At 35.0% G+C, this 27,455-nt stretch overlaps 1 protein-coding gene across 2 annotated transcripts in view; it reads left to right on the forward strand.

Moving 5' to 3' along the window:
* Nucleotides 1–27,455, forward strand: part of LOC136414892 (zwei Ig domain protein zig-8-like) — a 196,774-nt gene that overhangs the window by 163,036 nt on the left and 6,283 nt on the right. Inside the window, exons 3-6 of one of the 2 annotated variants that reach the window (XM_066399169.1) lie at nt 10,708–10,918; nt 12,725–12,823; nt 14,059–14,186; nt 19,261–19,429. In XM_066399169.1, the coding sequence (XP_066255266.1) occupies nt 10,708–10,918; nt 12,725–12,823; nt 14,059–14,186; nt 19,261–19,429 (607 nt within the window). The remainder of the gene's footprint in view (nt 1–10,707; nt 10,919–12,724; nt 12,824–14,058; nt 14,187–19,260; nt 19,430–27,455) is intronic. The other variant, XM_066399170.1, reaches the window with a different exon arrangement.

Consider the following 27,455-nt stretch of genomic DNA (forward strand, 5'->3'; position numbering starts at 1 on the left):
ACGGATTGATGGATTTTAATGAGCTTTCCAGTTTCGAAAGCTCATTTCGTGTGGATTTGTCACGATTTAATTGCCTTCCTGGAATACTACCAGTTTTTTCGCTATTAAACAGTGGGAATAAAAACTGTGTTATGTTTCAGAAAGTGCCACAAATTTGGTATCATAAATGACATTTCCAAATGGTGTAATAAATCAACAATCTTCGTTTTTCGACGGCGACTAAGGAAGACAAATGCAGGATTTTGAGAGGAAATTGTGGAACATTTCAATTGTGCTCAAAATTCATGGATGGTTCGCCACCAGAAAAAGAGTTGGTCTCAAGAGTCCAATGAATGAGCGAGTGAGCAAATATTTATTTCTTCGTTGGTGGTCAAACTTCCCACTTCCTCTTGTCCCTATCGGTGACAAAACGAACCTCGAGCAACTAAACTTTATTGGATGTGTACCTAATAATATTACAGGGGAGCTGTTTGCTGCCGATAAATACGAAGGATGTTTTAGCTTGAAGAAATGTTTCAACATCATTCTCATATTTTGATACCATAATAGACTTTTCTTTCGCACAGGATAAAAAAAAACACTCACGTAAAGAGGACTAATACAGTCTCTACCCACAATTGGAAATAATGTTCATGACATTCCAAAGGATAACTTGACTCGTCCATTTTCGTCCCCTTAAGGCAAATATCCCGGATAAGCTGCTTACGTGGAGAAAAATATTGAGCCCGAAGATTTCAAAGGCAAGCGAACACTAGCGTTCATAAATATCGTTCAGTTGTATGCGAATTTCTTTACTGTAATCAGTCTAATACAATTTAGATTTTGGAATTCTTTTCTGGATTTATGCAGTATCAGGTATTCATACTACCGTAGATATAGGGCGGTGTTTATATCTATGAAAGAAGTCACAGATCAGGAGAAAGGATTGTTAATGTGATTTTATTAATACAAACTGAAACAAAATGGAGGACAGAGTACTTTACCAATTTGCGAGCGCGGACATGGCGTCTGAATCACCAGTGACCAACAGAACTAAGAATAGTCCCCTGTACATGCCATGCAAATCCTTAAATATCAAAGCCTATGGTGATAAACCATGGGCGTTCCTTGACTAGGGTGCTATCTACACTACCTACTACATTAAACCGTGGCGCCTTAACTGGGAATTGGGATTGCTATTATAGAGCTGACAAAGTTTATTACGGGGAATTCCAATTCCGACAAAGTATAACATGGGAAATTTTCGTGTACCAACTAATGCCTAGGGGCGTACCTCAGGGGTACATCAATCCCAGGTGCCACTCATTAATACAACTTAAAAGTAATACCTACAACCTATATGTATACAAGGGTTATGAAATGTTCTGACGAATGATAGGCAATACAAAAGTACAGAAATAGTCAACTGTAACTGCGGCTTAGTTACACAGCTCTAAATTTATTATTTCCCGTTTATTACATGTTTGCGAAATGCTGCTGGCTCTAAACATGTGAAATCAAATACATTTCCCTGTTAAGTAATTTTGAAAACATATTTTTTTGATAAATGAAAAGTAGTACAATTTATTTACCGCCATAATTCTTGACTTAGTTGAAACAAATTACCCTACGATTCTCAACAATTAACGTGGGTATGTGATTAACTGATTACCAGTAATCAATTCCCAATGTGGAAAACAAGAGTGTTTTTACTGAACCAAGTAGGATAAAACAGGAGACAAGAGTGAGTTATTTCAGTCAGTTGTTTGCCTAGCTTAAGTGACGCTGCAGGTGAGAAATCCCGACTCGGGGGATTCCTCCATAAATCATTCCCAGTGGCGTACCGAGTATTAATTATTTAAGTAAAACCTAATATTCGGCAAGAAATTGTATAATTTATATCCCCAGGTGCGCAATTAGTTTTCAACTTTTGCAATACTTACTGGCTTATATAGAACTGCCCTGTTTGCGGTAATGGGTTTTACGTATAAAACGAGCCGATGATTTATTCATTTCCAGTGCTCTATTATTTCTATTTTCGACGCGCTGCGCTGTCAGACCCCTATTTTTTCTGTGACAACACAACAGTTCAGATGTATATAGTTCCGCTAAAGGAAATATCTTTATCTTTCCACACAGTTTGATGTAAAAATTAATCCTATGTGAATATAAGAACGCGCAATTTGCAATTTTTATTCGGCGTCTGTTGTGGCTCCCTAGGGGATTTTATTCAAGTTAAAATATGGTGCCGAGAATCTAGCGCTGCAAGGCTTATCTGGGGTTAACTCCAATGAGATAAATTCACCTATGTGCTAAAGCAATGATTTTGTTACTCTAATAACACCTTTATCTTAGAGTGGTGGCTTTCGCGGTTGAGTTGCTCCTCTAGGATAAACTACTATTATTATGAGGAAATTAAAATCGTTAAATACTTCAACGACCAAGATAACGGAAGCTGCGTTAGAAAGTTTTCTTTTAGAAATGGTTTTCATTCCCTCAGCTTACAGATTGTCAAATAAAAGGGGATAAAATGTTTGAGACAGCAAAGAGCACTCCCTGTTTGTAAATTTATGCGGCGCCTTGCAATCCACCAACGTCGACTGCGCCAAGTGTTTTAGTCTTGTGCAATTAAATACAAAAATATTTAATGCTTCCTTTACATTTTATTATCACGGTGTTATTTTCTATGAACCACCCTCCCTACCATCTAATTTCCCCACTAGGACCATCCTCAATGTTCGTAATATAAATTGAAAATGAAACCTAAAGCAGATTTAGGAAATTATTTGAATTGGAGACTTGGATGTATCAGCAGGCGACGAATTTAAAGGAAACAGTTAGTCTACTTTAGAAACTTCGATGGTGATTTAAACTAAGTTGAACTCGTTTCACAATTGCAACCTCAAATTAATTCCCCAGTTTAAATGTTACGTCTAAGTCGAATTTATACACTCGAAACATAATCCTTTTACCATGGCATTTCATGATTTATACACGGGGTTCGACTTAGGGAGGAAACCGTAGCTTTGTTTCATTTTACGAAAATTTAATAAATTTACAGTATGAATTTGTGATTTACCTTTCCTTTGAGTGTTGCATCCACTGTCACTTCTTGTATATTAAGGTTTTATGATACATTTTTATTTATTACTATTATTTTCGTTAATTCCAAACTCCTACGGATATACAAGGTGTGCCAGAAACGATGGCGCAAATAAGTATTGAGCGCCAGAGGGCGAAAAAATAGAGCGATTTAGCTATATTTGCCTTATACAAAAATTCCTTGACTTCATTCTACAAAATGTCAAAGTAATATTTTTAATTTTGTAATTTACAGTTTTTGATTCGCAATGGCTCGAATCCAAGTCAGTAATGAAAGCCAAACGTGTCATCCAATATTGTTGTGCAATAAATTGCGTGTTTTTTCTTTTATGCTATTTGTCTAGTACTTTCTCACAGTGTTGTCCCATAGCGCTTTTCGTATGATTATACATAGAACAAAAACCTTCCATGTGTCGTCCAGATCTTTCGAGTTTTCTTATCTATTGAATATCTGAGCTTAAAAAAACCGTCATTTTAAATTTTATTAAATCAGAGAAATGGGCTTAAGATATATTTTCCGGTCAATAAATTTTGTGGGTTTTGTTACGAAAATATAAATATCCCTCCACTTTCGCAGCCCAGAATTCAATTATTCAAATTCTCTGCTCACTCTTGACATCAATAAAAACAGAAAAATAAGCGACCATAAAAATATTAATATTTAATGGCAATAAAATATTTCTGCGTAGGAAATTTAAGTAGTACACCCATTTTCTGGTTAAGATTGATAGGATTCGAGAAAACCAATTATTTTACTCCATTTTAACCAAAAATCATTACCGAAGGGAAATATCATCTTTTGAGTGTACGACAAATAAAAGGTCACTTGAAAAAATAATTTGTCAGAGGGAAATGTAAATTTCATTTTGTTAAGAATTTGGACTAATTGCTTATAATGAAACGAAAATAATTACAATTCTGTACAACTTTTGCAAGTTAAAAAAACTTCAATGTTTGCTTTTCCGACTTGCTGGAATTGAAGTTTCCCCGTTGTCAAGGGAATTGTATCGAACGGGTCCCAAGGGAGTTACTTGTTGAAAGGAAAATAATTTAACGCATAATTATGATAATTTCTCAGCGCGATATTATTTTCGGGAATAAGTAAACTCGAAGAAAGTTATCCTAATGTAAACATCCAAAAGTCATATTATTATTACTGAACCAGTGAGACTTCAATTGTGTTTATTCTGTTCAAAGTTTTCCGGACATTTTTATTTGTCTCTACCGGGCAAAGCCAGCTCGCTTTAACAGACAAGGAAAATTTGTAAGCCCTCAAGGCAAACAAATATGACAGAAGAATAATGAAGAGAAGTCTAGTTAGGTTTCGAATTTACGCGAAAGAACCTACCTCAATCTTAAAGCAACATCCAAGTCTTACTAGAAAGGTCATTGAGATATTCAAGCACGACGACACCGGAAACTAGAAATTAATCACACTTAATTCGGTCTGGAAATAGGGCGCCGGTGGTGGGGCGTTGCATCGGCGCCCCACCACCAGTGGATCGGATAAATATCCTAGACTCTAGATTGGAGAGACCACTTGGACTGTTACCTCGTCACTGTTAATGCTCCTGCTCTAGCCACTGGAAACAGATGAGTCCTAGTTATTTGAAATTTTTAAAGAGAAATCGTTACAAGTTCTTAATTTAAGAAAAATTCTGATCAACGTTAGTTGCAGTTACCTACATAGAGATGAGAGATAAATCAATTTAGATTTGCAATTTTGATACTATACATCGCATTTTTTGTCCACAGTAAATTAGTGATTCAGTTGGAGGCGCAATGCTGCATTTTATGTCTCAGTTTATGCACACTAAATTCGGTACATTAAAAAAATAATAAGGTACTTGATTTTCTTGCGGTGACAGTGATTCGCTGCATTCTTCCCAGAGAGACTAAAAAGTTACAGCTTTTTAAACATTCCTCTATATTGCCAAACCAGAGTTCCAATCGAATGTCGTAAAACTGCTACTTAAAATTGACAAGTTCGGAATGAACCAGGAGAAGTTAAATTGCATTCTTTCCAGACTTAAATGTTTTACTATTTGCAATTCTTACCACGGCGCCCTAATAAAATTTCCAGATTACAAAACAGTCCAATCTGATTTCTATATATCGCATCATTTCGCCTATTACCTGCCTTTTTTGGCTTGTCCCAAGCAATATATCTCTGTTTTATTTAATTTTGTTTTAGAGGTCGGGAATAAAATAGCAATTTGTACAATTAAGTCGAATTCGAATTCAGAAATAACAATAAAATTTACTATTTGGAAGCAATAAAAGATCCTTGGGGTGGCTGATGGCATTGAGGACTTGCTCAGTAATATCAGCCAAAATCTTCTTAATTTAAAGGAGTGGACTGTTATGATTGTAACAGATTAATAAATGAAATAAAACGTAACAAGTATATATTGTCCTTTTGTTGATTTATTCTTGACCAGTACCCAGCCTATGGTATCTATCGCCCGATTAGCAGAAACCAACGGCCGCCACTACCTCTGTCTAAAAACAATGTATTCAAACTAGAGTAAGCCTGACTGATAAGGCTGTTGCTGCGGTAGTGTTCTATCATCTGTCGAAGACATTTGACTGTGTTCATCACGGAAGTCTGTTTACTTAAGCTGGAAATAGTTCACGGGGTAAAGCGGGTTAGAAGATTGCATCGTATTTGACCAACCGAATCTAGAGTGCTAGTTCAGGTTAGTTCAGGTCAGAGTGCTAATTCGTCTAAGAAGGTCCCCTCTGAAGGAGAGGTGTTTCTCGGTGCACCTCAGAAATTTGCCATACTCTTACTATACATGGGTGATTTTTCTATTTTGGATTTTAGTGATGCTCTCTTTGTTGATTATGCAGCAACATTGCTGCTGGGTTCAAGTAAACATCATATATTGCAGTCCATACAATTTTTTTCTATATTTTATAAAGCGAATCGATACCTACAACACAAAGCATAAATTTGTGAGTCAACAAAGCTTTCCAAATAAGCTTCTCACTAATCATTGAGTTTTTTAAAGCGAATTTATCCCAGCAGCTCGTTTAAAAAAAATCAAATGGTGATGTTATCGGAGACATCAAGTTTGATGGGGGTTCCCGGAAACGAAAATTTCAAACTCATATTTCTTTACATTTATACGATAAAATGGGGGGATGTTTATCAAAGCGCAGGAAGCAAATCCACAAGGTTATAAGTCAAGATCATCTAAAAATATGAAGTCTTTATTTTTGTCGACTTTATAAGCCGTATTATTATGTAAAGCGCGTCTCTTGTATCTAAAAATCTGTAACCCTGTTGAGGCTGCAAGAAGAGGACGGAAACAGAATATCTAATAAGATATCGAACAGTATGGCTTATCTTATTTAGCATTAACATCATTTCATGTTATAATAATAAAAAAATAAATACCTCATCACACAATATTTGCGCACCCAAAATTATGTCAAGGTTCCTTACAAATTCCAATATCTAGATCTGGATACAAGTGAAATGTTCTTTTGAAGAAGCTTAATCCAAACGACAACTCCGTACTTACGCAATTTGTAATTTATGGAAAGGTGCCTCGTGTTCTACTAAATTTGTTTAGGTCCCGAACCTAGAGATTAGATTTTCAGAAGTTATGTGTACGTTTAGTGCTAATAGCTCCTTTAATGCGAAGGCCCCTGTACATATATAACCGGTTCCGTGGCGATTAAGATAAATTTTTAATTTCGTTGTATGTATCACTACAAGAATCACACAATAAAATATTCATTAGGGCAAAATGTTTTGATTTTTTGAATATTTATTCCGAGAAGCTGCTCTCAGATGGGTCTGGAAATATTATTGTCGTTTTTTCTAGTGCAATTTTCGAACGCAATTACAGTCACAACTTGCTCTGTTAAAAGCAATTATTCATAAAAATACGCTATTTTTAACCTTTACTGGTTATAATATATTGCATCTTTCAGCCAGAAATTGCCTTGTCACTTATAGTTTTCAGGCTATGCTTCCTTGGCAATTTCTCGCTACAACATACAAAATTATGTGTTGGTATAGCGTATAAATATTTGAGATCAGAGCGAGTTCGCATATATAGTGTTTCGTAATGAGAAAATAGTCACACTAAATTGTGCTTTTATTCTACGCATTTATTCACCTGTTTACTCACATTCCCGAATATTAACAGTAGTAAATCATCTTAGCCGAACAGTAATTCCTGTTTTCACAATAGTTCTCCAGCAACTTTGCAGGCGATATTCGATTTGCCTGTTATTTATCTAAGGGATTACCTAATGGTGAAACGGAGACATTAACAGTGGTTTCGAGATTAATAGTCTGAAATAGGTATCCGCTAAATTTGAACAAACAGAAATACTCTAAATTCAATAGCAGATGATCCGAAACTTGATACAAATTATCCAGTTTGAGAAGGATTATTTGTCGTTTATTGGCACCTACTATAGCTTGAACAGATGGTCAATGTCGATACATTTTGGATTTGCTACTAATTCAAATTATTTCAAATTACTTATTATGAATCAACCATGTCAATTAACCTGAACTAAATTGGAGTAGAGTGCAGAACAGGAGAAAATGAAATAGACGTTCATCACGGCTTGCCGCAATTTTAATGGTCTCGCCATTTGTCAGTTCCCAATAAAATTTAAGAGGCATTTTCAATATCTAGCCCATGTGCTGTTTGATTGGTAAAATTAGTGTATATGGCGTACGATATTGCAGCTGAAACCTATTAAAGATCCTTTATAAATTGAACTGCAAAAACACATGCCGCGGATTTATCGATTCAATATTCACTTTATTTAAGATTTTTTTATTTTTTCACTTAGAGATATGTGATGGGTTCCAGATACTTGAGACAGTAGTGCTTGATGGGGAAGTCAATCAATTTCGGTTTGATGATTGTTTTAATTAGTTTCCATATCCATCTACAGAATCTAGTTATAATCATTTTTATGAGATTTGAAAAGTGTTCCAAATCGAGCCCGGTCGATCCAAGCATATCTGGACTATGCTCTTCACTTGCTTAAAGAAATATGCATTGCCTCAGATTAAAACTCAAAGAAAGTCTTTTTTACGCATTTCATTATTTCGGGCAGAATTCCGTCTCTCCGCGATCTCTTCGCCGGCATGATACAGTAGCATCTATTTTTTCTGCTTTTAATCCAGGTTTCCAGCTGCATGTGAGCTGTATGTGAGATTAAATGTAGTAAGGAGGTTGCTGTGGCAGTGTTCTGTGATCTGTTAAAGGCATTTGACTGCGTTCATCACGAAATTCTGTTGCTTAAGCTTATTACTATTTAGTACTGATACCTCAATAGCAGCAGCATTCAATCCTCTTTAGTGCACTCTTTGTAAGGGTGTCCATAAAGCTTTTATTGCATCTCATCAGGGATCTGTTTTATCCTTTCCTGGAGTTAGCATCTTACCATCCCGATTTTCATCCTTTCACTTTTAAGCAGTCCCTTAGTATGCCCCCTATGTATAGCAATTGCGGCGGCTTGGATGTTGCGTGTGATTACCATTAGATCTTAACATTATGTTATTATGTTGAACGCCTCTTTATCCGGTAATCTAATTTTAATTTCTATTGCATGTGTTACTGTCTGTTTGTCTACATTGTTGTACACCTCTCCAATCTGTATTACAACTTTATTATTTTTGTCTCCTCTCGTCTTAATAGCAGTGCCTTTTAAAGTTCATTCAATTTCTGTCTATAATTCTATGGACACCTGTCATTTTTGGTCCGTGGTGATCATAACATTTCCGTCCGTGATGGGTCTAACTGTTTTTATAATTTTCCTTACTTATCACGTAGCTGGTTCTCGTCCACTTTAATGATTCCTGTTATGAATTTCCTTTCCTTTCTAATTTCTGCTTTGTTGGGATTATATGAATCCTTGTGCATCCATCAAGGAAAACAGCTTCCTCTAATTTCCTCAGCTTTTCCAATTCAACATCTTGTAGATGATGTAACGCCACCAACTCGTTTTTTGTCGTCTCGCCTTTCAACTTCTTCAACTTTTCCTATATACTAAATAGCATCTTTCTTTTCTCCAATTTGGGGTTTGATGACTTTTAGCTTTTTGTACTGCGCTCTTTTAGTTTGAACTTCGTTTACTGTTCTATTGCCTCGAACTTTTCATTAACCCAAGAATTCCAAAAATGTTTGTTTGTATACAACTTGAATACCACTTTTCATCTCTCGATCTTTCAGTTCAAGAAAACCTGCTTTAATTGTATCTTGTTTGGTATTGGGTAGATTTTCATCCATAATTTCTGCATTTATGTAGCGTTTGCTCCTACATCATTTGCTTCTATTTTTTGAGTCATCAAATTGGGGTCGTTTGTACTCTACTTTCTCATTTGCTTTCGACTCAGACGGAGGTCACATCGATAGAACTTTGTCCTTTATTCTACGTCTGTCCCATGTTATAATTAATCTCCACTCAAACTATGTATATTCTGTCACTAGAAATTTGCAACGCAATAATATAATTAAAATTTTGCACGAGAGTTCAACTCTAACTTCTTATTATTCAAACCTGAATCGTAGGAAAACTCACCTTCAATAATTCCATTCACATGATTCATTTCCGAAAATAATGGAATTGTAAATATCTCTGTTTGCCTGACAGCAAGGGAAAGCCAAACAATATAAAACATCTGCAAACAATCCTTTATCTACAACTGGCCCTAACAGTAATAATTAAAAAAAATTAGTTATTTAAGACCCCTCGTCATTTAATCGTAATTACCGGGGTCTCTTTAGGTATTTATTTAGGTCTCTTTAAATTATGTAGGTTTATTGCCATTGGTTGAGTTTGAAGAGTAATATGGATTGACACATTAAAATTCTTACGTTATTTCGTTTAATACTTGATTTACATTTCATTGTTGTTTGGAACCCTACACTAGTATGAAAACAGCGTTGTTTCTAAAACATGATTAACTGCGCTTCTCTTCATATAATATGTAACACCTGTGCATGTACATGAAGGAAATATATGCGATCGCTCAGTCCAAACTTAGTTAATTACAGCGAAATATCCATTTTGCAAGTTCGCACCAGATTAAACTTTCTTTTTCCTTGATTATGTCATAAAAGTTAAATGTTCAAGTTAGATAGATCTTTGGACTTTTCTTGCAGTATTTGCGCCTATTGAATTACTGATTCTCAGTGTGGATTTGACAGACTGAAAATATTTAGTAGGAAATTCAGTGTCTTAAAGAAAAGCCGCAAATTTTATCAAGACTATTTGTCAATTCAAATATAAAAAATACCATGATAATAAAGACTTAAGCATAATAAACCAAATACCTTCTAGGCTAATAAAGGAAAAAACAAATCAGGAAAATGCATCTATAATATTCAATGAGTAATATTTTTCTTTGTTATATGTAGTAATTGTCGTAATCATTCAGTGCTTAAGCCTTGGGCATTTATATGAAATGTGGAGCACGATAAAACAGTTTGAGTGATTTAAGTGTTCTACGCGGCATTTATTGTTATGTGAGATAAAGGATATTTAATCGAAACCGCTTCTATTCAGCTAAGTTTTAAAAAAAAATTAATTTTTCACTGAATTCCACTAGTCCTGCAATGTTTCAGAATCTTTATTTTCTTTCAGGTCTCCTGGATTCGTCACAGAGACATTCACATCCTGACGGTTGGTAGCTACACATATACCAGTGACCAACGGTTTCAAGTTAACCATCACACTGAAACTGATGAATGGACCCTGCAAATAAAATGGGCTCAAAAGAGAGACGCTGGAATTTACGAGTGCCAGATCAGTACTCAACCTGTGAGAAGCTATTTCGTCAATCTTAATGTTGTTGGTAAGTAAAGGTTTTGCTATGCGAGTTAAATTGTTAAAAAGTTAAGTTAATCTTGGGAATTCATAGCGGTCGCTGCTTGAACGCGAACGGCAACTTTGAAAACTTCGCCTTTTCTCTTTCTCTGTTCTTTACTAGTCTCACATTTTTGCACTCTGTGATTTCACCTGAATACCAAGGGACTTATTCAGTCATAAACCATAGCTTTAATAGGTATTTCGCTTCATCATGCCCAAAATTTCAATGAATCTCTTTACGAAACGACCCATTCAATTGGGTTATACATGCCATAAAAGCTAGGATATTTGCTTATGTTTACATTAAGGCAATCCGAAATTGTCCTAGCACATAATTAGATACCAGCATGGGCGTAACCACGGTAGGAGCGAGGCAGGAGTAGAGTTAAATAAGGGCGGGACTTTAGTCAGTTGGTTACTACACATTGCAAGGGTGCGAGTTATGTCTCTAATCATCCAGTTCTCAACCAATCAAGGGCTGGGAATGGTGGGGTTTCAGCTGGAAAGGGGCGGTGCTTCATTTAATGGCTTAGAGTCTACATTCGAATAATCTCTTTGAATAATACTATGGTGATATTGGTTGAATCAAAGTACTAGAAACTTTTAAGTTTGGTGATTACACTACTAGTAAATTTATTATTAATTTCTTCTCTCTAAATAAATTTTTCGTGTCTACCATATTTTTGTTCTTCCGACTACTAAATTATGAAAAATTTGATCTGTAACATTAGTAATTCAGTTACTTTCCTGTTTAGACAATAACTGTTTTAGACTCTTAGCGTCTATATTAGCTAAACATTGAAACTTCAGTGCAAGTTTATAATTTTGAAGCGAAGTAAATTGCGGTGAAAGTTTCGAAACAACTACAATTTTCTTTGAGGAATAAGTCGAGAATAAATTTCGAAAAGTCAAAGTTTCATTCTCTACGGGTGGAATCTGCAAAAATACATAATGGACAAATGTAGGTATTAATTGAATAGAAGATTTATTTTCTACAAAAAATAATTTGGAACTTATAGTGTTTATACAGGCGTAGGTACAGGGAATATGAAATAAGTAATCAAATTACAGAATTCCGAATTGCTTGCAAATTTACATGTATAGGTGTTGCATTGAAATTGCGAGAACAAATATAGGATTTCGAGAGACAACAGAAAAGCAAATATTCTCGTCCTTGTTTAATTTGAATAAGTCATAATTATATCGCCAATCATTTGCCAGATAGTAGGTGGATGATAACAAAAAGCTCGAATATCAGACAACAGGTCAGCGAACAAAGTTCTGAACAGACGATAAATCAAAATTTAATACAACAATCAGAGAGAAGGAAAGTATGACGTAAATTCAACTCCGCGCAGATTATTGGTTAAATTCGCTAATCACTACGGCATATCTATCATGACGCATTACAATTTTCTCGGGACTGTGTATCATGCATGAGGAATTTGGCCAAAATAATTTTCATTTACCTTCATTTGCATTTCTGGATATTCTTGCACATTTGGGATACATTATGTATTTCACTGCAGAAAATCAAGGCCTGCAATTATCGACTTAATAAATGCTCAATGGAATCTACTATTTGGCTTTCACAGAGTTGTTGCAGTCGCCCATAAACAGATTTTATGTAGCAGAAAACACCTTCTGTAATGACCGTTTGCAATTTCGTACCGTAGGAATGATTAAGTCAATTTCAAGTGGATATCGGTATATTACAACACTTGTTGGTTTAAGTTGAAATTTTCAGTTTCAAAATAATAATTTCGTATTTTTCTTTATTGTACACATTTAGACATCCTTGAAGACGAACCGGCGCAGGACGAGGGTTGCAAATGCGACTTCTCTTGCCCTCTTGAAACCTCCAACATCTATCGTGATTCTGGTCAACCAGGTTAAAGGTTACTTCCGTATTCTTATATTAATACACTAAACCTAGTGTGCCTTTTGCATGTTACTAATGTAAATTTAACTCTTCTTTTGCAACTATTTACAACAAATGAGTTGTTGCAGCGAGATCTAAACCCAATGGCAAAATATAAATTTATGTTTCTTTAATAAGAGTAACTGAGAAACGCGCCTTCTGTTAGTATTTCATACAAGCACCGTTGTTATATATTACATCAACTTGAGCTGACAGCCTCAAATTCAAAATATAACTCAGTTTATACCTGGATAATGCCATTGAGTCGTGAATAAGAAGTGCAAATATATGTATAATATTTTTTCATGTCTCTTGGATAAAATTGGGTCCCTACGGGTGAACAGGAATCGTCGCGCTTTTCCAGACCGAAGTAAGAACGTGTGAACAAGTGACTTCTCCCTTCCTGAAAGCTGCTGTCCTGCTTCAGTATATCAATGGTCTCTCTAGTCAGACTTAGTAGGTCCCAATGGGATATGCCAATTTGTGTGCTTTGGGAGATAGCGATTGATCTAAGGAGCCCTAGAGATTTTGCTAAAGTGAGCAACCTACATCAATCCCAACGCTGCCAGTCAAGATTTACTAAAAAATCCATTGCTTTGCTCAATGACGACCGCGACGTTAAGAATAGCTCCGATTAATATTCGGCCTAAGTGATAAATCATGCGCGTTGTGCACCGATGCTCCAGCTCCCACCACAAGTGAGGATCCAATAAATACAACGGACTCTACAGTTGCCGCTTCAGTCAGTGTCGAGAGATATAGATGATCGTTTCGTCCGATAAAATCCAAACACAGTGTTATACGAGGCGGCTACATCCACTCATGGAGGAGTCTCTTCATAACTATTTAGATTTAACCTGATACAATATGCGTTAATAGGCACATCCATAAAAAATATTGATTTTTTTTCTAAAAATGGCAAAAAAATATTAATTATACAAATTTACAAGGTTTTAGTCAACACCCTGTATTATCATGTCCATTTATCACAAAAAATGCCAATCACTGTCTTAAAGAGGTTATAGAGGATACTGAGTCCAGTCAAACTCTTCTAAGAGCACCAAGAGCAAATCAGTGATTTACAAGAAATTTGATTTGGAGTTTCATCTAAAATGTTGCGACACAAAATTTCATGTTATGTGTGAACTAACACTAAGACACAATAATACCACATTTTCACTGATAATGTTTTTTTTTTATTCCAGTTCCAACTGCAGAAATTTTAGGAGGACCTGACTTACACGTTGACAAAGGAAGCACGATAAATCTTACATGCTCGATCAAATTTAGTCCGGAACCACCTGCATACATTTTCTGGTACCATGAAGAAGAAGTAAGTGATTTTCATTATGCATATCTGTTAGAGTTAGAATATCTAAATTTTGGCTGTGTGGAAAAAATTAAACGTATGTGCTACACATGAACATATGGAAAATAGGAGTTACTTATCAGGAACACTTAGGATGATTTGGGTTGTTATAATGCCGTCCTATTATCCATGAATTTATTGAGGATCCATTTTCCTGATTCGACAGGAAAAATAAAGTGCAAAAGGTCTTCTCTTTTTTATTAATATTTACGATCAAGGGAAAAACCTGAAAGGAATAAATGATTAAGGGACAATACAAGGAAGTCAAGCCATCTTTCCTAACGAGAAACCAAGTTTTCTTCAGAATTTAACCTAATGACACCATAAACATGAAAATGAATAGTAAGGCACTAACTAATTAATGGTCTTCATCACTCCTTTGACGATGAATAAAGATAGTTACTTAACGAGAAAAAGCTACTTCTTTGCTTAAAGGAGCTATAAGAAAAAGAGGCACAATTTAATGTAATGACTGGATTACAAAAATGAATCACTGGAGTAATCCTTGTTTCCGTTTTAGTGATTTATTTTGCGCTTACTTGAATGCAAAAGTGTTCGTGCTCACCAAGAATGCGAATTTACGGAGAAATTGAAAATATTACTGAAAAACTCTTTTGTTACTTCTAAATAGAAACTAGATACAGTGTGGAAGTATTGGATGGAACAGTCCCTTTAACTACGATGCCGGACATATGCGGCAAAATCCTCGTCGATTTTTATTTTTCCTTGCGGTTTTTTTTAATGGTAAATTCATGTGTACAGAGTAATCCAAAAACCAGGTATAACCACCAATTTTGTTTTTTTTTTAATGGAAACACCTGTTTTTTTTAATTCATGTAAAATTCTAAGTGTGTTTCATGTACCATGCCCTATACCTAAACACCTAAATACCTAAATTTCCCTACATCTCATCATTCCCTACATACACCCTCAATTTTGTGTCTAGTGGCGTTACAGCATAATTGTGTATTTTTAATTATCATTGTTACAGATTTAACTGCAGTTCGTTTAATTCCAAAATATTTATTGTAGTGGTTTGAAATGTGAAGTTATATACTCCGGAAGACATAGTATCGTCTTATATAGTAGTCATATTTTAGTATGAGGAAACAGGCAATGTAAGAATAATTGAGTAGTACAATTTGAGGCGGCTTTGTAAACAGTTACAGCTATAAAAAGTATTCTTTGCACAAGAGCAGTAAATTTGGGGATAAAAGTTGGTGGCTCTTAAAAAAACATAAAGCGGTTAATTTATTTAAAGTACTTACCCCCGACTGTTTTACGTTTACGGAACAAATAAATATAAAAATCCCGCACTTTTATTTATCTTCAGACCTGCTTTTATGGCAATTTCCGGCATAATCAAAATATGCAATTTTTCTTTTTAGCTCTAGGGAGGGCATCTAAATTTTCCTACCGAGTTATTTCTGACAAATTAGTGGTATCTACGAGCCCATTGTTCTTCCTTTATATTTATAGGATTTTCATTTTTCTGCAGTCGGGAATACATGCTCGCACAGCAACAAAATTGTAAAATCAATATGGTTACTCTAAAGGGTTAATGAGGAAATAAAAATCGGAGGGACGTTCTCGAGTTGAGAAGAATGACATGGCAAAACCACAAGGGTTATCTGATAATAGCTAATATTAACAAACTCACTAAGTTGTTGTCACTCCTGAGGAGTGACAACTGATTCGGGAATCTGGACTGGAATGTCTTATAATCCAAGCGTTTCACCCTCGCATATCGAATAATGCAAAACGTTAAACAGTTTCGTGACCCAATATCCATTTTACCAAAACAACTAATCAAAGAAAAATTTCCTAAGGTTCTAATTTCATGATTCCACTTCTGCACATCGTGAATTAATAAAACCCTGCTCATTAGTTAAGAGGCCGCCAACAAATAAAAACAAACATGTACGTAGGCTTAAAACCCAAACAAGTTGCTACGAATCACGCACTCTTGTGGGAGGTTGTTTTATCAAACTTCCTTCTGGTAACAGGACCTGAAAGGTACAACTTATCAAATGTCTAGTAAAAATTCTCTATAGGGCAATTTTGTAAATGTGTATGTCAGCGTCACAAATTTTAACAACATTTGCAAGTTACATTGAGAAAACTGACAACTGGATGCTTCTCCTTATCCGATGAGCCGTATTCTTTCATTTTTTCAAGTTACGTTATTCGTCACGTTGTGAATTTCCCTCAGACTCGACTGTGTTAAATTTAATCAGAGCACCCGCCCAATTTTTGGCAGCCTATTCCACGAGACCATTTCAGAGGTGAAGAAGTAATTTTATTGAAACTTTCAGCAGATAAGCGGGGGCAAACATAATAACGGGCAAACAAAAAAATTCACCTTTAAGATATTAATTTGAATGTCTTTGTGTGTTCTACAATAAATGAATTTTAGCACTGTAGACTAACCGAGACAAGATATCGAAAAAAAACTCGAATAGGTTTCGAGATATGACATACATAGATAAAACTCGTCCCAGATTTTTCTTAATAAAATTAGATATACTGAAAATACGACCTTGTACCTTACCTCATAAGGAACCTGATAGACGGGTTCATTCGAGATGGCACCGATTTCGAAAAATGGGCCTAATGGCAAATCGAACCATTTTAGATCTGGAATGTGGAAAATCATACAAGTACCATTTTAACTGATGCTTAGTTTATATTAAACTGCAAGAAAATTAAAGTAATTTTTCATGCCGAGACCTCCCCCTTTCCTTAATCCTACCCCAATAATTACCACTTAACTGAAGAGTAATATAAAAAGTAAGGATGGGTCTCAACCATTAAATTTTGAAGAAGTAGGCGACTTCATTATCCTTAATTTTTCAGAAGACTGTAATTTATAGGCATTAGAGAGGATTTTCGGTCGACTTTTTGCTTCCATTGAAACTAATTAAGGGAAAAAGTTCCTTGATTCGCATTTATAGACAGGCGAATCGATGTACGACAGAATATAAAATTCGATTCGAGGACCGAAGTTGCGCAACAAAAATCAAGGAAAACAGAATAATGAGGTAATTATTCTCCGCAAAAAGTTTTAGGGCTTAAAAAAGGATGAAAACCCTTAGTCGCATTTTCCTTTCGGGGCCATTAATTTAGTTGGTGTACTGTATCAAACCTTTTAACAGAAAACTTTTAAATCTCTGTAGCTGTTAAAAAGAAAACGTTTTTATTGTGCCAACCTTTCCTCATAACCCGAAATTATCTTCCAACGTCTCTTTAACATAATTCAAGAAATTACCTTATTCCTTACTAAAATAACTCCTTAATTTAATTGTTAACTTACATATATTTACCTGAAATATTCCCAGCATGTTAATCAAAATTTAAGACAAATATTATGTTAAATTTGACAAAATATCTTGTATTAATGCCAAACGCATGTGTTCAGGTATCTAATTAAGGCCTTATGTTGCTCCAATACACATTTCACCGCACAAGTAGCTGCTGCAAAACAAGACACACTTCACAAGGACTTAATCAGAACAAAACTTTCATTTAACTTTTGTCTAAAAGTTTCCTTCTGAAACTTTCTTGAACGGTACCCACAGGGTGTTTAGCGTATGTCAATAAAAATGTAACTATAGTGCATTTGTAGTTTACAGGGGTATAGAAGTACTGCATCTTACTTACAACTCTCATTGAACTTAACAACAGAATCGACACTATGGGTAGGTATACACAGGGTGGAAAAACCGTTACGGTTTTATTAAGGTTGATTTTAGGTATAGGCATTAAAACACAAAGTAACAGTTATTTTTCAAGCTTAACACGATGTCATTAAGAAAAATGGTAATTTCTATTTAAGAAATACGAGTTTTTAATGATTTGTGATTGTCAACTTTAAGAATTATTTATGAACACCCTGTATGTTATTTCGCGAGTTTTACTGTGTGAGCGGCTAAAGTAGTGACTACCATCTTAAAAATATTTTTAACTTGTCTCCCCCAAGGACTTAGGTATATCCCCCGATTTTCATGTTTTTCCAAATTATGATTTTCCCGCAATTGATCGAGGGACTTCCCGGAGGACCACCCTGTATAGAGTGATCATTAAAGAAAAACCTCGAGTAGGAGTTCAAGCATTAGAGGCACGTTTAGGATCAATTCATTTGATAGTCAGATGTTTGATGTTAAACAGTAAATTGCTTAATCAAGGCACTTCGTTTTTGGTTCACCGCCTACTGCGAGGTTTTTCAGCGATTACCGGTTGTTTTCCTTATATATACAGGGTAATACATGATTGAGCAGATGGTCGAGTTAGAGAAACGGATACCCTGATATGGACTAAGGCTCCAATGGATGGAGCATTATCTGTGCTCTTCAACATGATATATAACACTATCTTATTCAGTTGTTCACGGAAAACCAATATTCTTATTTGGAAACATATGGCAAAATAACACTCCTTCCGCATTACAATTTTTATCTAAGCAATAGAACTGAAACAATAGAGGAATTCATTTCGAATTTTGCTAGCAGCTACATGAGGAAAGCCTGGTTTTTAACAAAAGCAACGTATACATCTGAGGTTGCGACAGCACTGTCAACAACTACAGAAAATTATTTATATATTAGTTTAGGACTTTTCAACATATTTGCGATACTGATTTATCTTATTGCAGCAGCCAAACCACCGTTAAAAACTGGAATAGAGCTTTGGAATATTTACACAAATTATGTCTTTAATTTGAAGTAGCAAAAATCATGCCGTTAGAGATGCTTTGTTTCCATGAAAATGTCGTCTCAGAATTAGAAAAATGTCTCTTTTTCTGGGAAAAAAATATTTTGACTCACTGTCCAGCTTATACAAGTTTTGCGACCCAGAAATGATCGATGATCTCTGTTAATGAAACACCCCGTAAATGTGCTTCAGGAACACCCTGCATAATAATATTTTTTATTAATTATTTTTGTCTAAAATTTGTAAACTAGTGTGAAACCATTATTATTTAGTTTAGTTTATCGCATTAACAGTTCTATGAAATGAAAACGTAAGTTTATTGTTCCAGGTAATAAGCTATGACTCAAGCAGGGGTGGTGTTAGTGTTATCACAGAAAAGGGTGACATAACAACAAGTTTCCTATTAATCCAGCATGCGGACATATCCGATTCTGGAAAATATTCTTGCAGCCCGTCCAACGCAGATGTCGCTAGTGTCAGGGTGCACGTCCTGAATGGTAAGTTTGATATATGGGCGGTAATTAGGCGGTTAACTATTGGTCATATCCAATTTCCAAACATTTCGTAATGGCATTTTAGATTATCCATCGCCATTTAATATTTTTAAATGGACCCCTTTTATGGTGGCTTAAAAAATCGACGAACCGATGCTGCAGCGTATTGTATCATCAATTAATAGAGCCCAATTAGTATTGGCCACATACCGTGGCCGTGCTCAATAAAAGCTCAAAAGTTTGGGCAAGTTTTTTGCAAAAACCTTCTGCGAAAGCCGATTCTGAGTTGTAAGGGAACAAAAAACTGTTATTGCCGACAGTAGGATCGAGCAAAAACTTAAATGGGAAACTTATTTGATATCCGTTCTTTCTATAGAGCGCACATCGGTGACAGACACTAGGTGGCTTTAAATCTTTTGCAAGAGGGATCACATTTTAAGAGTTTTTGCCTTAAAATTTCAATTCGGGCAGATATATTTGACCGAGTTGGGGCGACTTTCGAGAACCCGAGGAAATCGAGGGGTAATCTTTTGGCAAGTTCACATATTGAAAGTATAAATTTAAGGTAATACTGTGGCAGTTACGTACAAATGTGTTTAATAAAGATCCGAATATTTACGAAGATTAATAGTGAAATTGTTCAGAATAATACTGTCGAAAGGAGACTATCGTGCTTCTACCGTAAATTCATGCAAAGTCAATACCCTCGGAATAAAAGTCTATTTTTTCTAAAAAAAAGAGGCGAAACATCTTCCGGAAAGTTACAAATAATAGTGATTATTAAAAAAGTCTCAAGTAAGTTGTTAAGTTGAAATATCAGGGCGTGTTTGGGATCAATTCTTTCTTTAGTCAAATGCCTGATGGCAAATAGTAAATGGCTTAATCAACGCCCTACGTTTACGGTTCACCACCTACTGCGAATGTTTTTTTATAAACACCCGTTACTTTTTTAACAAATATGGAAGACTGGATCTAGATAGGTTTAATGAGAGAAACAAAAGTAGGGCAATTGGGCTGCGGTTCCCAGAAAGCGGATAGGCCTTTGTATACAAGAAATCCCTTTCTTGTAGTGAATGAAGCCAATTATGTGGAGCAGAAATCCTAATGCCCGATGATTGCTAAGGAAACCCCAAAAGATAGTCGAAGGGAAAGTCGAAATGACGACGTATGTGTATGTCACCGCTGTCATCAAATTATACGGGAAAAGAGAACGTATCGGCTTAGAAGACAGATTGAACAAATGGAGATACAGATTCTTCTTCTTTTTTTCAATAGGATTGGATAAGTCGAATTTGGATTATTGCACTTGGACTGGCACTTGGACAATGGATGATATTCACTTCTCCGTCTGGATTTTGAACACCGCATTCCTTTTCTTTAATCTAAAAATGAGTACTTAGGATTTTTCAAAACTGGGTTTGGATTAGGTAACCGTGGGAAATATTCTTGGATAGCGGCTGAGAATACAGATCTCCCTTGGTCATGGAAATTCGCTTGAGAATGTTACGCCGCGATTTGTTTGAGTTGTGTCTTAAGTGGAGAGACCCTCGCAAAAAGCTCAACATAATGACAATATAATTTACATTCATTCTTGAGGGTCCCCTGTTGGGTGACGAATTTCCTCCAATAATGCAAAATTCTGAAGCAATTTTCAACACTTTCGTTTCTGCATCTCAAACACTGAAAAACATATTCGAAGTTGCTCGAGAAGAGTATTCCTTTCCAAATGGGTAATAGTAGGCGTCCGAGAAGATTGTCGAATCTCTCTGAGGCTGCAAAACAAAATGAATTGTCATTTCTCTATATCTCTCAGATTATCTCTGGATGGTGTTGGTAAATAGTGGGGAAGGATTTACGTATTTCCAAAAGTTTGTTGAAGATTGTTGACATAGGATAAGAATTTTAACGAAATTTAACAAGTAAGTGCTATATTTTCCATCGAGACAGAATAAGGATTGAAATTTCCCCTAAAGAAAACTTTTAAATATCCTCGTGATGAAAAATTTACGACCTCTCGATATGCTTTTCTTTCCTCTCGAGTTCGCATCCTCTCTATGCTGAGGTCGTGGACAACTTTCTCAAACTTCCTAGTCTCCACATTAACAAAGTTAATCTTCTGTAGGATTCTATTCAGTAGCAAAATAGAAAATATGCATTTAAAAGCAACAATCTATCAAACTTAGAAGTGTACTAACTACATATAATACAAACAAACTAATTTGGACTTGTCTGAACTTATGTACAGGATTCAGCACAAGCTTCATTATTTGAAATGAAAACTAGTATTATTAAGCCAATTAACTGAAACCTGCATACGTACATGCAGAAGTTGTATCGCAAGCTGCTATCCATAAATTAAAAGGCTCAATTTGGAAGTGAACTATGTAACTTTATTATAGCACAACAAATGTTGTTGTTCAGTACGTTGTTTTAGTAAACATCCTGTAAATAAATAAATTTGTTGATATAATTGAAAATTACAATTTTATGCCTCGATTTTGAATGTGTGTTATCGAATCTTCCTTATTTAAACCAATGTAAAGGCTAATTGGGCCATCGGAGAAAAACTCCGTGTTTAATTGTTTCATTGTAAAATTATCAGTCGGTGTGGAGTCTTGACTTGTCATTTTACCGTTGTTCCACTTTAAATTACGTAAACTTTACATTAACTTAAATGGCCTAACAACAATGCCTTGATGGACACTATGTTCTAATCTTTAGGGAATTTCAAGATCCCCAATTTTCGTTGTAACACTAACAGATTTAGAAGTAGTCAATGACTCTAACCTATGAAATCTTATTTAAAAGAAATGAGGTTTTAATTCTTTCTCGTTACAGTCATCCGTGAAGAGAATGAATTTAAGTTTAATAGGAAAACACAAAAAGATGGTGCAGTAAGAGAACACCAAAGATAAATGTGCTCGCTTTTCGAATATTAGAAAGAGCAGTGTAGCAGTGTTATCTTGTTAAAATAAAAAGGTGTAATCGGGTATTAGAGGAGCCTAACCTGTCAGACAATGTAGTAGATAACTCATATTAGCCGCTGTCGTCAGATTTATTACTTAACTTAAATTAACCTGTCTTACTTAAAATAAAAATTACTACTGCTCTAACAAGGGAAACAAGTCTTACCTTAATGCCTTTTCAGCCACGCACGGAGCGAAAACGGTAGTCCCAGAGACGGAGAGGAACGCTACTGTTTTTAATAAGTTTGATATATTTCTTTGAGTAAACCACTTTCTTGTCCCTCCAGTTTTTTCTCGAAAACCAAGATAGACACAAGCACAATTTAAGAAGCGAGAAACAGTATTATTTATAGTAAAATTTGATAAAAACGTTAAGCTAAAAAAGGAAAATATTGACATACATGAACCAAGGAATCTTCTGCGACGCAACTGAAATTATTATTTTGAATCGGATTACACTAAAAGGCGCGTTTTGTTACTACTAAAAAACGGCAAGTAAAAAATCAAATTACAAAATGGAAATTTGCAAACAAATCTGCTTTACGGCTATTCCATTGGTAGCAATTGATTATTACAGATCGATAGAGTAGTTGAAATTACAGTCAAAAAATTAAGTAGATAATTGAAGAAATTAAGCGTAAAATGCGATTTGGTTGTGAAAGGTGAGTCAAAATTAATTTATGGAATAACTAGATGCAAAATTTACCCACTTTTTGACAGAGGGACTGTAAAATCCCTCTATCCAGGTGTGTAACTGCATCAGCTTCACCAGTGCGCTTTTCTAACTAAATATGAATAATATAATTTTCAATTATTTCACTTTGATTCATCTTAGCCAGAATTATTATTTCTGAGTTTATACGTAAGGTTATAACTGAAATTAATGGGTTTTGAAACTAATATACCAGACAATTTTAGCATTGAAAGATATACTTTCCATATTAAATATTTAAGATAAAGCAGTGTATTTCGAGATACAGATCTCGTACTTTAATGTGAGTTAATTAATAAAGTTTTAAGAAATAATTAGTAGACACAAAAAGTTTCGCTAGAACAGGTATTTTAAGAGCCAAACTTGTTCAAAACAGGGTGAAATATTAGAGGGAGTTTTCTGTCTTCAGCTGAGCGCATTCCAACTTAATAAACTTGCGTTAATGCAACCTTCGAACTTTTTAATTGTATAAACTAGCCGCAACGTGAAATGCTGTGCGGTTAACAGTACATTTTCTGTCCAACAGTTCTTTAAAGAAGAGTCAACACGTCCTAATTTTATCTGCTTGTTAGGGTGTGATTTAGTTTTACTCTAGCTACGTGTGAGTAAGTCTTCTGAAGAGTGGAGATAGAAAAGGCACTTCTTTTTATCTTTGTCTCAAAGATTCCGTTTTCTCAAAGGTAAAGGAAAGGGCAAGCTTAATGGGGATTTTATGAGATAATCGATTTTATGTTTAAAATCTCGTATGTGAGCACTTGCCACGCTGATATGGTTCGTTTCCTGTGAAAGAGAATTAAATTACAGATTTCTGGTTTACGTCCATTTTCACGTGACAATGGCTGCTATATTTACAGGTCAGATATTGCCATTAATTGATTATTGTTCATTTGTGATATAGACCGTCCCGGTTCTGAAATGGCAAAATAAATTATCCACGTAATCCAATTAACAATAAATATCGATAACAGATCGTAAAAGAAAAATATTTTATTACTGCGCCTGAAAATAATTTTGACCTCAAAAGGATCTATTACTGATTTTTTAAGTTCGTTTAATGCCCTGGAGGCAATAACAACTGGGGAAAAGGCTGGAATAAGTATAAAAATACGAAATAGGGATACTAATAGCTACTCTGAGCCCGTTTCATTTCCTCTCAACTACGTATTGATAAAGATGGCTACTACTTCTGTGGAGCTTATTTGCGACAGAATATCGAGACGAAGGAAAATTGACGAAAACTGTATTATTCAAACATGTTATACAGTAAAATAGAAAATACCGTATGGAATAGCATTAATTTATGCTGGAAATATACAATTACATTCCACTCAATTTTTTAATATACATATACATACTATATGTATATACCTATAATATCGAACGTTACTACTCACGTTCAGTCAACCCCATTCACATGTTACGCTAAAAGCAATTTTTTAAAATTGCTTTCGCACACAAATTGCACAATTTCCTGATTGTGTAAATTAACAGTAACAACTCACAGCCAAAATCCTCTTAATAAGTGAACTCTCTCCCTTTCAATAACTGCAAATCCATTTGAGAAAAAACACTATTCGTACTACTTATTGATGCTGAAGATCATTTTAAAGAAAGATATTTCGAAGAAGGGGCGGGGGGAAACCAAATAGCCTATGCTCGCGTTGTTCCAAGATCTGGGAAAACTATTGCAACTTGCACTAATAAGAAGTTTAACCTCTCTGGTTCGCTCATTTCACAAGCCACCAGAACATTCTCTCTATCTTGACTTCTGCAGATTTCCCCTAGCGATGTATCTCCTTGAATTGTTCCCCTTTTGCTAAGCTAATTCCCCATGCTGTTTATCTATCCTTTATATTAAATTGTAACTCCCGTCACGAGGCTGTTTTTAATGGGAATGTCGATTATCACCCCAAACCATATCACTCGACATTAATAAGTATGACACTGATATTTCAACATAAAACCAAAATTGAACAGTACTGTCTCATTAAACGTAAGTGTAGTGTTACGTGTGGAGATTAAAGGTTTGTAGAAACTTGTCGTTCAGCGTTTTGTGTTCAAGAAAGTTTCTGATGTTACTGGGAGACAGTGAAACACTGCTAAAAAATATTTTTAAAAAATGAGGTAAAAATCGCAATCTTCAATTTTCAATGAGAGAAATGTGATGATGATATGGGGGTGAGCTATTTCAAATGGTAGGAAACTTTTGAATTTCCCAGTTCACATAGTCATTGTCTCACGATATTAAACAAGGACGTAATGTCGTATCCCAAGTAGATCATTCAAAATTTGCAAGTTTGTAAAAAAACCTGTTCTGCAACTTTTCCTGTTCAAAAAGTAATACTGATAATAGTGGCTCAAACACGATCATTAAATGTCATGGACCTCTGAAAATAAAGATTGACATTTTTCACCCCATATATTCATTCCCATTGTTCTGGTATCTTGTAAAGGGCGTCGACCAGTCATTCTCCTCAGAGTATATTCGAAAAAGATCTAGCACACGCAAACTTAATACATAAAAATTGTATTATCACAACAAGAAGGATTGTGTTATGCGTGCAAGTCACTTCAAACAATGTATTCAATGTGAAAAAGAATCCACTATTTCACTTAGGTTTGATATAAAAAGAAGAGTGAAATTCGCTATTTTATCCATCACATATTAGAAGAAAATCTGTATTACTGGCAAATATTTAATTTTCTAAGCTTTTTCTATGTAATAAGTTAAATCTTTAACCTTGATTGATTTCACTTTCTAGCTTCACCAAAAGGTTTCCTCTTCTTGACTTTCGCAGATTTACGCTACGTCAGCTCCCAGTTTAATTAGTTCTCCTTTAACTATGCTAATTCTCAAAACGGTTTATATGCCTTTTACATTAACATGCTACAGCGGTTAAGAGACTATTTGTATTGAGACCAACCTTCCATTATCAGTCATATTCTTATGAAGGTATTTCGTCAAATCAATACCATCTCTCAATTCAATATTAGAACACTCATATTTTGATAAATCTCGTATGATATGTTACTAAATTTGAAAAGGATCTAAAAACGGCTAAGTTAGCTCTTTCTCTTCAGAAGAAACTTGCCTATAGCGCAATGCAGTGATCAGTTTACTCTGTGACGAAAATTCTTCTCTCTCAGTTAGAAGAAAAAGTTTTGCCTTTCCTGTTCCATTAATCTTCATTCGTACTGCAGCAAAAAAATAATTATCAAAATAAGCGTAACTAAAGTTTGAATGCATACCAAGGTCACTTCAGGCAGTACGAGTATACTGGATAAGTTTGGAATTTGTAGTGTTCACGGCAAATTTCTTTAAAAAAATCCCAGCTTAAAGTAATATCTTGCAAAACATAAATCAATTGCAGTTAAGTATACTGGGTGTTTAAAAAAGTCGAGATAAGAATAACAAAAAAAAGATTAAACTGATAACTTTTTCCCATTATTCGAATATTTTGACTTCACTACGACCACATCTTTCATCAGTAAGCTAAATCTTTCTTTCAGTTCCAAAGCGGGTTTAAACGCTTACTCGGTATTAAAAAGATATCAACCTGAGAAGCTAATCTTAGGACTGAACAGGACTTTAATAGATCTCATTTCTGATTTGCTCACTTTACAATACGTATAATGCCCTTTTGTTTCCTACAGAGCGTAGATTAGGTAAACAATGCGGTGAGGATAACAAAAAGTTAAGAAACAAAACAGCCAAGAAAACAGTAATAACAACAAAAAGCCATATTTTTAGCGAGATACTTCCAACGGAAAGTGTAATTAATCAGCTAAAGGTTCACCACCATAAAAGGGAGTATAAGAAAATTAAAATAATCGATTATCGATTAGTATACATTAGGTTTTGACCCCGGATAAATTCTGATGAGGAAATTAAAGGCAGTTAAAATAGTAGAAATAGGAAATTTACAAATCAATCAAAAAGGTAATTATGTTCTTCAATTGACGGGTGCCGGAAACTGGCTATCTGTCTATTGATATTGACAGAGACAAAGATTAAGTACTTCGAAATATTGAATGAGTGTGCTTATTGGTAAATAATTCTCATTGAATAGAATTGTTTGATTAATTGCAATAATTTAAATCAGGTGAGTGTACAGACCAAACTCGTCAGCAACCAATGACACAAATTGCTTTTTGGGACCGTTCAGATATGAACCATTCCTCGTGATAATTTTCTCATCCAAATGTGGTACATTTCTTAATGTGAGAAGCTACAGTGAGGCTTCTAGAACTCCCCGAATGTTCCAGACTTAGTATGACCTTGATTGTTCTCCATCGTTGGTTTTCCTTTGAGGTTTGTTTTACCGCGAAGTTTTACAAATTTATAGTTAAC

The sequence above is a fragment of the Euwallacea similis genome, chromosome 18, assembly GCF_039881205.1.
Source record: "Euwallacea similis isolate ESF13 chromosome 18, ESF131.1, whole genome shotgun sequence".
Taxonomy (NCBI): Eukaryota; Metazoa; Arthropoda; class Insecta; order Coleoptera; family Curculionidae; genus Euwallacea; species Euwallacea similis.